The sequence below is a fragment of the Lotus japonicus genome, chromosome 1 (genome assembly GCF_012489685.1).
Source record: "Lotus japonicus ecotype B-129 chromosome 1, LjGifu_v1.2".
NCBI classification, from domain to species: Eukaryota; Viridiplantae; Streptophyta; class Magnoliopsida; order Fabales; family Fabaceae; genus Lotus; species Lotus japonicus.
The window spans coordinates 18,019,749-18,034,852 of NC_080041.1; the positions used below are offsets into that span (position 1 = coordinate 18,019,749).

Here is a 15,104-nt window from a genome sequence, read left to right on the forward strand (position 1 = left end):
AATGACAGGCTCGAACATGAACATAGAAAAGAGAATGTTCGCCAATGTTCCCGTCATCTTCATCTTGCATGTTCCCCTCTGTTCCGCACATCGGACACAGAAAAGAGAATGACAAAATTAGTTCCAGAGTTTTGATAATCAAAGGATATTAACAAAAACCAACAGAAGATAGAAGAAAAGTTGAAGGAAATGGGATATGTTTCAGCAATCCTGAATCAGGTCTGGCTCGCCCTTGGCGTTGAGCACCACAGGCGAGAGATAGAGATGTCAGTTAACACTTGTTCGCCGTTGAACTTTCAACACCGGCGAAACTTGCTCGCCAGAATTTCACCGCCGAAGCGAACGTATTCGCCAAAATTGTGTCGCCAAAGCGAACATACTCGCCATACTTCCATCGCCACAGCAAGCGTGTTCGCCAGAACTCCATCGCCGCAGCAAACGTGTTGAGATTGCCTCATATGTAAAGTTGAAGTGCAGAAATCGTTCACCAATTCCATCGAACAGTTTGCGTGCCAAACCGATTCGCCACAATTTCTTCTTGATCTGATCCAATTTTTCCATGTTGAATCAAACACAGAAGAGAGTAACGAAATTAATTTCCAGCTATTGGTAATCAAAGTACAAAACTAATAGAATCAAAACTGAACAGAAGGAACAAGAAAAATTTAAAGGAACGAGGATCCGTCCCCGTTTTTAGAGTGGTCCTGAATCAATTTGGCTTCGTCCAGAGGTGGCGGTTGAGACAACATGAACGGTTGCCACACTGAGTTAGCAGTTGAGAATGGCCGTTTAAATTCTGGGCATGGCGGTTGAAATTGAGTGGGCGGTTTCGACTCAGAAGTGGTGGCTTCATCTCTTAAGTGGCGGTTGTGCAGTTTCTTCTTCTTGATCGCCCTTCTCTTTTCGCCTTATCTGGTAACCATTCGTCGCTTGCTCTCCTTTTCCTCGATCCGTTTAAGCGGCGAAGCAGATCCATGAACCATGACTGAGAATTCCATCCAGAAGCAATTCTTCTCCAATTTCCTTTCAAGGTCCTCATTTTCACCAACAAACTCACATAAACATTTTATCAAACGCCTTCCGTGCAGAAGGTGGAATAATATTAAACCATGAAATAGAGAGGTAAATCACTCTCTGCATTTTCTTCTTCCTTTTCATCGATCTGAACAGATTCTACCCTTCGCTCACTCTTCTCGCCCACTCCTTCTCTTCCAATTTCTTTGCTTCATTCATGAAGGATTTCTATGAGATGGTGGTCGGCGATTGCAAGTTTAGAGAAGGGAATTGGCGGTGGAAAAAAGGATGAAAGTGATAGTTGAGGAAACGCTTATAATGATTCGCTGGGATTTGTGGAAATGGGGAAGTTTTACCTTGCCCCACGGTGGGCGCCAATGTTCCGGTATAGAACTCAAGAAGCAGGGCTAAGCAAATCAAAGAGCTAAGGCTATGTTTGGATTAACGGAACATAATGAAGTGGAACAGAATAGAACATAATGGAACGCAACGGAATGGGATGGAACGGCAAAAAAGTCCCTTTCCATTGTTTGGACAATTTATGATGGAATGGAACAAATTTACCACTATATTGTTTGGATAATGGATGGAATGAAATGAGTTATATAAATTTTATTCCAATATTATCCTTTCTATAAGACAACATAATTTCTTTAACCGCAACAATACTGGACTGGGCGAGCCCCTAGAGGGGCAACGCCCAGCATGTATCCCGCCCTGAGGCGGGGCCCTGGCCTTCAGATGGGCCTTGATCTCGGAGGCCCAATTGGCCCAATAGGTAGTACCCAAGCTCTATAAATAGGAGGTAGTTATCAATTGTAAGGGACTTTTGGCTCATTTGATGAAATAACACTTGAAATTCAGCACTCTCTCTCATTCTCACTCTCTCTTGGCACAATCCCTCTACCTCTAGGTACTATGCCTCTCTTCAATGTTCATTCCTAGAACATTTGGCGCCGTCTGTGGGGACTGTAAACTCTCTACTCCCATTCACGTGGATTGATTGTGCATGAAGTTACCTCTGATTGTGATTAGGCAATTCTCTGGTTTTCTGATTTTGATTCTGTGACTAGTGATTGGTTTTCCGATCGAGTTTGCATCGTTTCTGGTTTGGATGGAGACTCGACGCAGGAGGCAACATCATTCACCAATGCGACAGCGGATTTCGCCGCCTCGGCGGCCTCATCGTGTGGACCTGGATTCTCCGGTACGAACGACAGGAGTGCAATCGCCTTCTCCTCCTCCATCACCTCCTGTACCACCACCTCCTCCATCGCCTTCGCAGGTGGGATCTCTGGAGCGCTCACCAGAGAATTCACCTGCTCCGGAACAACAACCGGCGGTGACGCAGGAGCAATGGCGCCATTTGATGCGCAGCATTGGCAACATCCAGCAGCGGAATGAGCATCTACAGGCTCAGTTAGATTTCTACCGCCGCGAGCAGCGAGGTGATGGAAGCAGAGAAGCAGATTCCGTGGCTGAGTTCCGTCCGTTCTCGGAAGATGTCGAGAGTGTGGCGATTCTGGATAACATGAAAACGTTAGTTCTGGATTCTTACAGCGGAGATTCCGATCCGAAGGATCATCTTCTGTATTTTAATACGAAGATGGTGATAATTGCGGCGTCAGATGCGGTGAAGTGCAGGATGTTTCCATCGACGTTCAAATCGACGGCGATGGCGTGGTTCACAACTTTGCCGCGCGGATCGATTTCAAATTTCAGAGACTTCTCATCCAAGTTTCTAGTGCAATTCTCGGCGAATAAGAATCAGCCGGTGACGATCAACGACCTATATAGTATTCGCCAGCAAGAAGGAGAATCACTGAAAGAGTACATGGCAAGGTACAGCGCAGCGTCGGTCAAGGTTGAGGACGAGGAGCCTCGAGCTTGTGCTTTAGCATTTAAAAACGGTTTGCTACCGGGAGGGTTGAACAGCAAATTGACACGTAAGCCGGCGCGTTCGATGGAGGAGATGCGTGCTCGCGCCAGCACTTATATTCTTGATGAGGAGGACGACGCTTTCAAAAGAAAGCGCGCGAAGTTGGAAAAGGGCGACACGTCGCCCGAGCAGCGATAAAAGAAGGAGTTTCAGATCGGTGGCAAGGCGGAGGGGAAAGAACAAGGTGCGTTCACGAGAGAATGACAGATCGAGATTCTTCAAGGCGCATCCAGCGATGGCAGATCGGAGCAACACGGTTCAGTCCGACAATGAAGAGCGTCAACAGAGGTGAAGCTTCAGATCGAGGAAGCATGTAGGCGAGGGAGAGCAGATTGGTAATGACGAAGGAAAGAACGAAGGCGAGGAATCTGTCCAGAGCACAATACATGAAGAGCAGAGCCAATCCCGAGACGTTTTTTTTTATGAGGCGTTGGAATTCTGGCGATCACGTTTGCTTTGGCGAGCACATTTGCTTTGGCGAGCACGCGTTGGCTTTGGCGAGCACGTTTTGAGGATTAGGCGGCGAGCAAGTGTTGTTAGCGTAGCGTGCTGGCGTTGGAATCTGGCAAGCACGTTTTACTCCGGCGGCGGAATTCTGGCGGGCACGTTTTGTTTTGGCCGTGGAAGTTTGGCGAGTAAAGCGTTGCTATGGTTAAGATCGCTGGCAACAAATTTTCCAATTCCTTCAAACTTTTCCTCCATCTTTCATTTGATTCCCTTCTCAGTTGTTGTATTTCCTAATTTTCTTATTTTGAAGTTATATTGTCTTCGCTGGTTTTGATTCAGGCAGAGAGGAGCAAATCGGATCAAAGAGAAGGAGTGGGTGAATTGAGGCACACCATTAAAGTTTTATGAAACTTGGAAGACTCTTCCATAAGCGGTTTGTTATTGGGTGGGACAAGCTCCTGATGGCGCGATTTAGTTACAAAGTGAAACAAGTTTCACGATGAACTAAATTAGCCCCGGAAAAGCCCACGTAACCACCGGATTCATTGGCGATGTGTGGGGTACAAATTGCCCATTCTACTGAGCACCGCTTTGGTAATCCAACTGGCCATTGGAACCCAAAGCACTTTGAGTCCCGAAATGGGACGATCACACCAAGGGTGGCGACCTACCGCTAGGGTGGTGACCTCATGCCAAAGGGTGGCGACCAAACGCTATGGGTGGCGACCTGTAAGACTCAGTTTAGACACACAAAAGTCGCCAAAAGGGTGGCGACCTCACGCTAAGGGTGGCGACCTACCGCAAGAGGGTCGCGACCTACCGCAAGAGGATGGCGACCTACCGCTAAAGGGTCGCGACCTACCGCCAAAAATGAGGGTAGCGACCTACCGCAAAATGGTGGCGACCTACCGCAAGAGGGTCGCGACCTACCGCAAGAGGGTTGCGACCTACCGCCAAAAATGAGGGTAGCGACCTACCGCAAAATGGTGGCGGCCTTACGCTGAGAGTGGCGAGCAAGTCAAACTAATTTCTTATAAGGCTAAAGCAAGATGGTGATGACGATGCGGCGGCGACTAAAAAATGTACGGCGGAAGCATTCCAACATGATTTACAAAATATCCAACGGCGATATAAAAAGCTATGGCGAAGGGTTGCTTAAACATAGACGAATGGCGGAAAAGTACACTACAAGGTGACAGTAAAAGCTAAAGTAATGTTAAAATTACATTATTCATTGTTTTCTTTCTCCTGTTCTTCTTCTTCCTCTTCTTCTTCAGTCGCTGTCCAGAGGTTTTGGTCAATCAGGGGAGGATCGTCGGGACCAACCAGTCCTGCGGCGGTTATCTCTTTCATTACTCCCATGGCGCTAAAGTCAAAGTTCGGGTACAAATGTTGGGCCTGATCTTTGGCGAGGTAGAAACCGCGCTCGCGGTTGTCAAGGGCGATGTCAGCGGCTTGTTCCCTCGCCTCAATGGCTTTGGCCTTCTCCGTCGCCAGCTCGTCCTCTAGACTTTTGATCTTTGCTAGTTGGGAAGCAATCTCAGCATCTTTCGTGGCGAGGGCCTCGGCATGAGTTTCGGTCGCTTTCTTGATCTCCTCGGACGTAGCCTGCATCACCGCCTCCATGTCAGATTTCGCCAAGGCCAAGGACTCCGCAGACTTTTTCTCTTGCTCCGCCAACGCTTTTTTCACTAACTCCAGCTCAGCGCACAGTACGGCAAGCTCTGACTCCTTGGCAATCAGCGCATCATGTGTTGAGGGCGGGCTAGGAGGCGCATCTTGGCGAGGGGGAGACTTTGGGGTTTCATTTTCTTTTTCCTTATCTCCAATAGGAGTGTCGGAAGACGCAGCAGCTTTTGTGGCGTTAACGCCGGCGGAGGCGACTGTTGCGCCAATAGAGGATTCAGCGGCAACAGCAGCGGTCGCACCGGCGGAGGCAGGAGAAGAAGCTGGTACGGCGGTTGACTCGGTAGCTGCGGCGACAGAGGCTTCAGCGACATTTTTGCCTTTAGGCGCAGCAGCAGTGGTGGGCTGAGCGCCAGGGTTGGATGTGCCGGCGTCGGAGGAGGCTTTGGTCAATCTTCTCCTCTTGGGAGCTTTGGTGCTCTCGGCTTGGTTCTCAGCACCGCCCCGTTTTTTCGCGTCGCCCTCAGTGTTGAATTTTGGGGAAAAGCGAGTCATTCTCCTCTCGCGGGCCTTCAGGAGCTCGGCGTTCGTGAAATTCATATCTTCTGTAACAATAAAAAAAAACGATCAGTGATAACATAGGAGTCGAGAAAGGAAATGTCAATAATAAAAGTGAGCTATGGGCAACCTAAGTATTTGGGAGTTCTTGAGAGGTCAGCGCCCTCAAGGACTGTTGTGCAGTCAAGGATGGGAAGTGGGGCAAGGAGATTAAGAAAGGCTTTATCGTTGGCGGACAAGGAATCCTCTGAAGGATCGGTGATCCCGTTGGGCTTCTCTGTCCAGTAAAGAGGAAAGAGGGCGGTCCCGTCTCTGAGGGTGAATGCCTCTGGGTAGGCGGGATGAACCGCCACACGGAAGTACTTTCGTGCGAAGGAGGACTTCGCGTTACTTTTGTGGGGATGCAAACACTTCCGGCCGGCTCGGGCCTTCAAGGAAATCCATCCTTTGTTTTTGATGGACTTGGGGTCGACGTCGTAAAGGTAGAAGAAACTGGTGGGGGATGGGGCGATGCCGACAGCGGCGCTTAGGATTTCAAAACATCGAATGAAGGCCCAGGCGTTAGGGTGGAGTTGACAGGGAGCCGCGTTGATGTCGCGGAGGACGGTTTGGACAAAGGGCGAGAAAGGAAGCCTGATCCCAAGCTCGCTAAACATGTATTCGTAGGCAAAGAAAAAATGGGATCTCTTTACGTCGCCGTCTGGCTTGTGAAGCCAGGGGCGATCCCCGGGACTGCAAACCCAGATCCTGAGTTTGGCGTTAAACTCATCGTCATTGGACAAGCCACCCAGGGAGTTCACGAATTGCACAATGGGATCGCTATCTTGGAAGATGGAAGGTTGATCTATAGCCTCGTGTTTGGGGGCTACTTGGACTGGAAGGGGCAGAGTGGCGTAGGTTTTTAGTCGGTGAGCTGGGATCTCCGGAACCTCTAAACGGAGGCCGCCGGCAGCGGTGGAGTCAGGGTCGCTTTCGGAGGAGGAAGAAGAGTGATTAGGGGAGGTAGGGTTTGAAGCCATTTTTAGAAGACAGTGAAGTGAAAGAAAGGAAAAGATCAGTATGTGTGCGATGTAAAGATAAGGACAGTGGGACTCACCGGAGTAGGATGTGAAGAGTGGGTAGCGGAAAGGGTGATAAGCGACGACTCCGGAGCGGAAGTAGGCAGAAGGAGTTTGGTAAGCGATTAGGGAAGTGAAGAGGGGTCTCGGAAAGGGATGACAGTGGGGAAGAAGGGTTTTTATAGGAGAAGGGGAGAAGCTGGAAGGGTGACGCGTGTTGGACGCGTGTGGAAGGTTGGAAGTCATGATGGTTTTGGGGAGGTGGGTCGCGTGCAAAGGGGAGTTACTGCGCATGATGGGACGGTTATGAAAGGTGAGGTGACGGTTCCGGAGAAAGAGGGAAATTGATGTAACCAACACATCACGTGGGGCAGCCACGTGAGGCAGATAGAAATTTGAAAGGGTTTTAAAATAAGGGAAAGCGCGAAAAGCCTCGCCACTATAAGGATCAAACGCCATCGCCTGACGATTGACACCAACAACGAAGTTCAGCCGCTCGCCGGGGTCACCGCCAGTCAATGATTGAATGATCGGCACATGACCCATGCCTGCCACCTTTCCCGCCGGCGAGCGATCATACACCTGCTCCAACTTATCACCAATACAAAGTAGTCGTTCTCGCCGCTTGCGGACTTGTGGACTTGCCAGCTTGGTTTGCTCGTCAAGTCGGTGGACTGGGTAACTGAAAATGCTAGTTTCCTTTTGCTCACGCCATGTTGGCGATATAGTTAACTTCTCTTTCCTCAAGCCATGTTGGCAGTGTAGATTCCGGTGTACAATAAGACATGTAACAGCATTTAAAAGACACCCTTAGCTCTCGTACCTCGAGCTCGGTGTCTTGTGGACTAGTGGACTGGGCGAGCCCCTAGAGGGGCAACGCCCAGCATGTATCCCGCCCTGAGGCGGGGCCCTGGCCTTCAGATGGGCCTTGATCTCGGAGGCCCAATTGGCCCAATAGGTAGTACCCAAGCTCTATAAATAGGAGGTAGTTATCAATTGTAAGGGACTTTTGGCTCATTTGATGAAATAACACTTGAAATTCAGCACTCTCTCTCATTCTCACTCTCTCTTGGCACAATCCCTCTACCTCTAGGTACTATGCCTCTCTTCAATGTTCATTCCTAGAACAAATACGTAGGTACCATTAGAACACACTAACCGCCCAATTCCATATAAGAACCACTTCTGTTAGAGCAACCTCAGATTCTTCACAGCTGTTTTAAGCAATGAGTGGAAAATGAAAAAGAAATTAACAGTTTTGCTCCTTATGCATTTATTATTGCTTTATCAACTATCATTGAGATGGTTTCTTGCATATGCTATTGGTTTCTACTCTGCAACTCTTGATCGAGAAGGATTCATTATAAAAAACCAAGACCCATGTTGAAATGCAGCAAAGCGAAAACTGCTACAAAAAAGCAACAGGTTCTAAATTAGCGATTTAGCGTGAGAGAAACTTGTTAGTTATAAGAGGTGGTTAAGAAGGGCATATTTGTATTTTTATAATTTTGTTAGATGTCAATAATTTTGCTCCATCCCATTCCTCCCAAATTGAGGGGGAACAAAAATGGGGAAAAGTAATGGAACATGATGGAACACATTCCATTGGTTTCCATTGGATTCCATCATATGTTTAACAACACAAACAGTGGATCTTTCACCCCCTCTCATCCGTTCCGCTCCACTCCACCCTCATCCCCCAATCCAAACATAGCCTAAGAGAGAAAAAGAGAAAGTCAGAAATTGTGTAAAAGTTAGATCCCCACCGCTTGGGTGGTGTCTCATATATATAACATGGTTTTGACCCGCTTGGGATCATGGGTCGCCCGGCCCAATAACTGTACAAATAATGAGAAGCCCAATACATCATAAAGCTGATACGCCCGTATCAGTACACACTTAATCTGAATTTTTATTCACTTTTCATTTTCCATGCAAACATCCTCACAATACTAATCAATTTTAATTTGTATGAGGGATAAATGACATCTTTATGGGATACCTCTAATTTACAAGATTCTCCCGCGATCACTTCAAAAGATAGTGCTAGAACGTGAAAGAATGTTATTATGAAGGGATTTGCATTGTCATTAGGAGAATATGAAATCTAGTCGATAAGTTTCTGTCTTGATTTACATATATTCTTTTTTTTTTTTGAATAGTACATATATTCTTCTTCGAGCAACATCATTTGTCTTTTGAAAAATACAAAAGGACCAACAAACTTTTCTTTATTATTAGCTCATTTTCAAGCACTGAAATCCGTATTATATTATGCATAATATTATTAGTTGGTACTGATGACTGATATTTTCTAAAGAATATTCTATATATGACATAAAAACAGCACTATCCCTTGCATTAATCTTGTTGAAATGAACCTTAGTTAACTAATAATTGACTCACTATACTGGCTTTCAATTATTAAGATCTGGAACTAGATTAGTGGTTTTCTTGCTTCTTAATTCTTTTCTTGATGAATTTCACTAATTAAAAAGAGAAATATCATTGACTTGAAAAATTCTCCATGATGATGCGAAATGACCTCTTGTCATTGGAGGGATGAACAAAAACATAATTAACTATGTCCATATCAGAGCTTGGATAAAAAAGGACAAATATGGATATTGTACCATCGATCCATGGTTTAAGAATCTGAGTTCATAACTCGATTAATTGCTGAGTGGGAAGTTCGGATTTTTTTTCAAGTAACTTCATTAATTAATTAATAAAGAAGTAGAGCCACAGGCCAATACATCATTATTTTAAATGAAAGAAGAAAGGCATGGACGAGCCTCTTTCACCCAAACCAAATTGGGGGAGGAAAATTACTTCTGAGCAAGAAAATCAGCTCCACAATTATCAATTTATCACTCATTACCAACAAAAAGAAAGTTGCACAAAATCAAAGCCTCTAAAGAGTTCACGACAATCACTGATAATGGTACTAAGGTAACATGTGCTGAGCGAGGACTTTCCTCAACACTCAACAATTAAAGACAATTTGTTTTTGTAGACAATCGTGCCTCCTGCGTCTAGTTTTAGCTTCTTGCGCTAATAAACTTTAATAATGGGAGGCCGCCAATTATCAATATGCCGCCCTTGAAGATCCATCTTGTCCTCGAGGTAATAATATAATGAAAAGCTTCTTGCATTCTGGACATAAGTTTTCAACTGTTCTCACATGAATGACGCCTGAATCTAGTGCCCTTAGCGGAGGTCGCCTGGCCGACCCCTTGGTTGGTTACATCAGTCGAATGCTAAGATTAAATCTAGCACTTCTTCTTGCAAATATTGTTTCAAGTTTGATCATCTACATCACAGGGGTTAAGTTTTTCTCCACCTTTGATGTGCCCCAAGTTTTCTGCAATTATAGGGCATCACTCTTCTCTGGCCACCAATTCACCATTAGCTTTATCTTGCTAATGGAGGTTTAAAGAGGGGCTTAGGCTAAAACGAACGGACTAAAACACGAGATAATAGAAATAATGACCATAAATTATTGGTTGAGTGACTCAAATTTGATGGGATGTATAGTGGTTTGGTTGGTTGAATATGCCTTTCCTTTGAAGTGGGAAGAATTGATTATAAGAACATATGCTGGGACCAACACATCTCTGGTTCCTTAAAAAAAATTGACATACATTCAGATTTAAGTATCTTTGTTCGGGTAATCACAAATAATGTTTGTAAAATACTCACATCCACTAAAAATATATGAAGCCTTCATTCTGGAGAACTGAAACCACAGAACCAATTGGGTCAAGAGACTAAATCAAGTCCTATTAGGCCCATGGGTTAAAAATTAGAACCGGACATTTAATGGCTTAGCTTAGATCAAGAGTTTAGTTCCAAGAAAAAAAAAGAATTAGATCAAGAGAAGAAACTAATGAACTTTTGTCAGAAAACAAAAAATATATCATGTTAAAAAAATTAAAGAATCTGGGAACCTGATTCCTTGTTGAGAAACTGTTGGGAGCCTCCACCGATGGACTTCGTGAAGTTGAACAAAGATGGCAGCTTCTGCGATCACGGTGATCATTGTATGGGTGGTGGTGGATTGCTTCGCAACAACACATGACGATAGCTTCAGGACTCATGAGCTAAGTTTTTTGTAGTGAAGAAAATTAAGAACTTCAATTAATGAACTCAAATACCCGGATTCTATAAAAGCCGAGAGCTATGCACTTCCAATTACAAGAATAAGGAATAAAGTTTCATACCCACTTTAAAACCACTTCCACATCATGGAATAGGAAGAGAAAATAGAAAAATGAAAGATATGATGTACTAATACGATAAAAAAGAAGAGAAAAGAGAATTAGAAATAAGTGGAAATGAAATAAAAGATAACTCCAAGAATAAGCCATTAATCAACATAGTTCTGTGCAAATGTTTCTTATGATGACATCAAAATCACTAAGCTTACTAAGAAAGCAATTGAATACCTACACTCCAGAAAGAGCCCTGAAGACTAAAAACATTCTCTACTTTCTCCTCCGTTTTCTTTGTTGCACACGATCACTTTCTGACTCTGACTCAGAACTATCTGTTCTGGAATCCGATGAATCAAAACTCCCAGACTCATCCTCTGATTCAGAATCTGAAACTTGTTTCTTCTGCTGCTTGATAAGGCGCGGCATATTATTCAAATACTCACGGAGGTTCTCAGTAAGACCACCAAGCCCAATTGATGTGAAGAAGTTAATGCAGAATCTTGTGTTTTTCAGGTTATCTTTAGGAAATATGGATTCAAAAGAGTCCTGCATTGTTGGCTCATTCAACCTTTCATTTAGCACCTTGATGCCAAGATGCTCTGATAATTCCTGAAAGAGTATCTTGATAAATATACGCGACGAAGAAGTTGTGTCTTCTTCAGTCAAGCGAATATAGGATAACACATGCCAAGGTAGAGTATCTGTGCCAAGCAAATGAGCAAAAAACTTGGCCACATTTCGCAGTTTATTTGTTTCAAGTCGATGAGTCATTGAGTACTGCTGCACAAAGCACTTCTCAAAATTTTCTTGATGCACTTTGCTGATCATACATAAACGCTGCCCAAGAAGACCATAATTGTGTAGGTAAATTCTCTCTTGGCTGCAACATTCCAAAAGCATGATGCACAATTCCATCTCTTGACCAGACTCTAGATGGATTTTAAGGAGCTTATGACCAGCTCCATCTAAATTCACACTAGACATTATTGTTAAATAAATTGTCCTGCGTAGATCGACCAGATTCGTCTCCGTTTCATCTTTAATTTGCATACTTTCTTCACCTGATTCATCATCTTCATCAGCATTAGATCCTTCTTCCTCACCCAGAACTGTTTTCTTTAACTCTTGATAACGCTTCTCGTTCTCTAGATAATTGGGATCAGCTTTGAATATATCAAGGGAAGTTTCTGGATCTATGACCTCTGATTCATCATCTTCATCAGCATTAGAGCCTTCCTCATCCTCAGATCCTTCCTCCTCACCCAGAATTGAATTCTTTAACTCTTGATAACGCTTCTCATTCTCTAGATAATTGGGATCAGCTTTGAATACATCAAGGGAAATTTCTGGATCTATGTCCACAACGTCTAGTTCAGATTGAACCGCCGGATAGCCTTGGAACTTAGCTTTCCTTATTGCAAATAAGCCTTCAATGAGAAATTGGCCGCGTTTGCCAATCTCTCCTTCACGAAGAATTCCGCGAAAACGCTCAAAGATACCATGAAGGCCTTTAGGCGAGAGACCCTGCAGTATCGAACCGTATTCCTTGACAAAGCCAACGGCTACTTCAACAGCCTCATCAGTAGGCTTCTCGAGCAACACGGTAAGCAATTCTAGAGCAATGGTCTCATGAGCCACTTGCTGATTCACCAAATCAGCAACAAATTTAACAGAAGCTAGCAATTGAGGCTACAAACGAATGAAAAAAACACAGTTAAAAGCAGCAATAACATTAATTGATTCTAGGAAACGGACATCAAATCAAATAAACACATCAAATACCTTGTCATTCCTTTTATAAGCTTTCTTGAGCTGCAAGACAACTCTCTTCACATTATCTTCATCGGCTCGCCTTCGGTCTCGCTCGTCGGCGTACCTTAGACGGGGTTCCCTGCGTCCATTGTGATTTAGTAGACCTCTCTTGCGCTCTAATTTTTCAACATTGTCCATCTCTTCCCCACTGTCCCGGCGGTCGTTGCGTCTGCGACGGTCCTCCTCCTCTCTCCGCCGGCCACGCTTGCGGTTATCCTCGTCGTACCTTCGACGGGATTCCATGCTGAGCGCCATGGAGATTCTAAAGCAAACCCTAATCCGATTGAATGGAAAGAATGTAGAAACAGAGTGTGACACAGATACGGGTGGAGTTGGTGAAAGCAGAATAAGGATTTTGTTTGGAATTTTATAATTGATTCACTATATATATAAAAATATTAATTGTAGATATTGATTATTTAAAGAATATCTTGATTTCAAAGAAGAAAATATCTGCCCGTCAAAAAGAAAAAGAAGAAAATATCAAAATACAATGATATTATTATTATTTGTTATCATGCTGTTGTTTAGGTAGGTTACCATAGTTTTGATGAAAATATTTGTTCTCTTACTTTTATATATAGAGATAAAGATATACTATCTTTGAATTATAAAACAAATATTTCTATTTCATAAAAAATTACAAGAGTTAAATAAGGTTTTAGGCCGGCAAAGTTTGATCTAAATCGCTATTGTTTAAAAAACTATCTGATTTTAATCTCTATTGAAAGTAGTGGTCTAATAACTTTTAGGCTTAATCCTCAAATTAGTCCCTGTCTTTGTTTCGCCGTCTGAACTAGGTCCCTGACCGGAAAAATTTGTGGCATCAATCCCTCTTGTTCAAAAATGTTTGGAGCCAGTCCTCGCCGGAGCTCCGAGCTCCGGCGAGGGATGAAGTGGCATGCTGACTGTGTAAATAAATGTGACGTGGCACTTAAAAAAATAAAAAAATAAAAAAATAATATAACTTAATATAATAAACACATAATTAACCCAATTAAACTTAATCTCATCCTAAGTCTAAACCTAAACCTAAACTAACTAAACATTCCTAATTCCCCAGCCAATTTCCCAATTCCTCAATTCATCAGAAAGTGAATGAAATTAGGGTTCATACCCATTTCCCCAATTCCCCAACCATTACCCATTTCCTGAATCGGGTTCCTCTTCTCTTCTCCTTCTTCTGAATCGCGTTCTCCTCTTCTCTTCTCCTACTTCCTCTTCACACCAGTTCCTCTTCTCTTCTCCTACTTCCTCTTCACACCAGTTCCTCTTCTCTTCTCCCTGAATCGTGTGCGTTCCTGTTGTCTTGAGCCTTGAAGAATGAATTCTTCATCCGCTTCGTCCTCCCGTTCCAGGACAATGTCTGCAGGTGGAAAGGCCAGGTGTCAATGTGGTCTCACTCTCATCATCTACACAGCTGGTACTCGAGAAAACCCAGATAGGAGATTTTTGAGGTGCAGAAGATGGCAAGTAAGTGAATGAATGTATTTAATTGAGGCTTTTTAATCTCATGGTATTCATCTTGTAACCCAATTGCAATGTCTGCTGCAGTTTCCAGATTCTTGTGGTTTCTTTTTCTGGATTGATGAACCACTTATGGGAAGAAATGCAGCTCAGGGAAGGCATGCTCAAGTTGAAAGTGATGCAATGAGTTTAAATTCTGAGATTGGTAATGGTCCAGTCACCTCTGTGCATGTTCTTCCTGATTTGAATAAAAAGATTAACAAACTCAAGAAGAAGCTTGAAGTTGAGAGATTCCAGAAGAAGATTGCATGCTTGTTCACTGTCCTTGCAATGATGGTAGCAGTGTGGAGTTTATGTATTAGAAAGGGTTGAAAAGTTTAGTTGAGGGATGGTAGTATGGAGTATGTAGGCTAAGGAAGTATGGAGTATGCCTGTATCTTGTGTATGGAAGTATGTAGGCTAATGAAGTATTTTGTATATCTATCATGTACTTATTGCAAGGATTCCCTGAAGTTAATGAAAAGAAGAATAGTTGTTGGGCTACTATTGATGTCATTTATTTCTTTTGGTTCACATTGAACTTCATTCATTATACACATTGAATAGGCTCATTGAATAAGATTAAAATGACACAGCAAAAAGAGGCATCTAATTAGAATTAGGTTAACCATCAACAGCAATACATAAGGAGTTAAACTACTCCACTAGTCATTGTTTGAACAAAGATGAAAGGCTAGGATAAAACATAGCCTAAAACATAATCAAAACACTTATAATTCAGCAAGTTGGTGGCCAAAGTAAGTGGTCCACATACACCCATAAATAATACAAAAAAAGTAAGGGGTCGACCATAGTGGCCATGTGGTCCATATTCTACTGCTTCAGAACCATGTGAACCATTAAAAAAGTTTGAAAGATTCCCTTGCTTTTTTCATACACTCAAAAAGCTTTCCCTTCATCCAATGC

The 15,104-nt window shown here is 43.5% G+C and overlaps 2 protein-coding genes across 2 annotated transcripts; one reads left to right on the top strand and one right to left on the bottom strand.

The window, feature by feature from the left end:
* Window positions 1-11,004: 11,004 nt before the first annotated feature.
* Window positions 11,005-12,926, bottom strand: LOC130728831 (uncharacterized). Its single transcript, XM_057580415.1, has 2 exons — window positions 12,642-12,926; window positions 11,005-12,548 (listed from the first exon to the last, which is right to left on the bottom strand). The coding sequence occupies exons 1-2, from the start codon at window positions 12,924-12,926 to the stop codon at window positions 11,130-11,132; spliced, it is 1,704 nt and encodes a 567-aa protein (XP_057436398.1). The 3' UTR covers window positions 11,005-11,129.
* A 561-nt stretch (window positions 12,927-13,487) lies between these two features.
* LOC130733937 (uncharacterized) lies at window positions 13,488-15,102 on the top strand. Its single transcript, XM_057586227.1, has 2 exons — window positions 13,488-14,144; window positions 14,226-15,102. The coding sequence occupies exons 1-2, from the start codon at window positions 13,995-13,997 to the stop codon at window positions 14,508-14,510; spliced, it is 435 nt and encodes a 144-aa protein (XP_057442210.1). The 5' UTR covers window positions 13,488-13,994; the 3' UTR covers window positions 14,511-15,102.
* The last annotated feature ends 2 nt before the right edge of the window (window positions 15,103-15,104 follow it).

Coding starts and splice junctions, on each gene's coding strand:
- LOC130733937 (XM_057586227.1), top strand. CDS start 13,995: ATGAATTCTTCATCCGCTTCGTCCTCCCGTTCCAGGACAATGTCTGCA. Junction 14,145..14,225: donor TGAGGTGCAGAAGATGGCAA/GTAAGTGAATGA, acceptor TGTCTGCTGCAG/TTTCCAGATTCTTGTGGTTT.
- LOC130728831 (XM_057580415.1), bottom strand. CDS start 12,926: ATGGCGCTCAGCATGGAATCCCGTCGAAGGTACGACGAGGATAACCGC. Junction 12,549..12,641: donor CTTATAAAAGGAATGACAAG/GTATTTGATGTG, acceptor ATTCGTTTGTAG/CCTCAATTGCTAGCTTCTGT.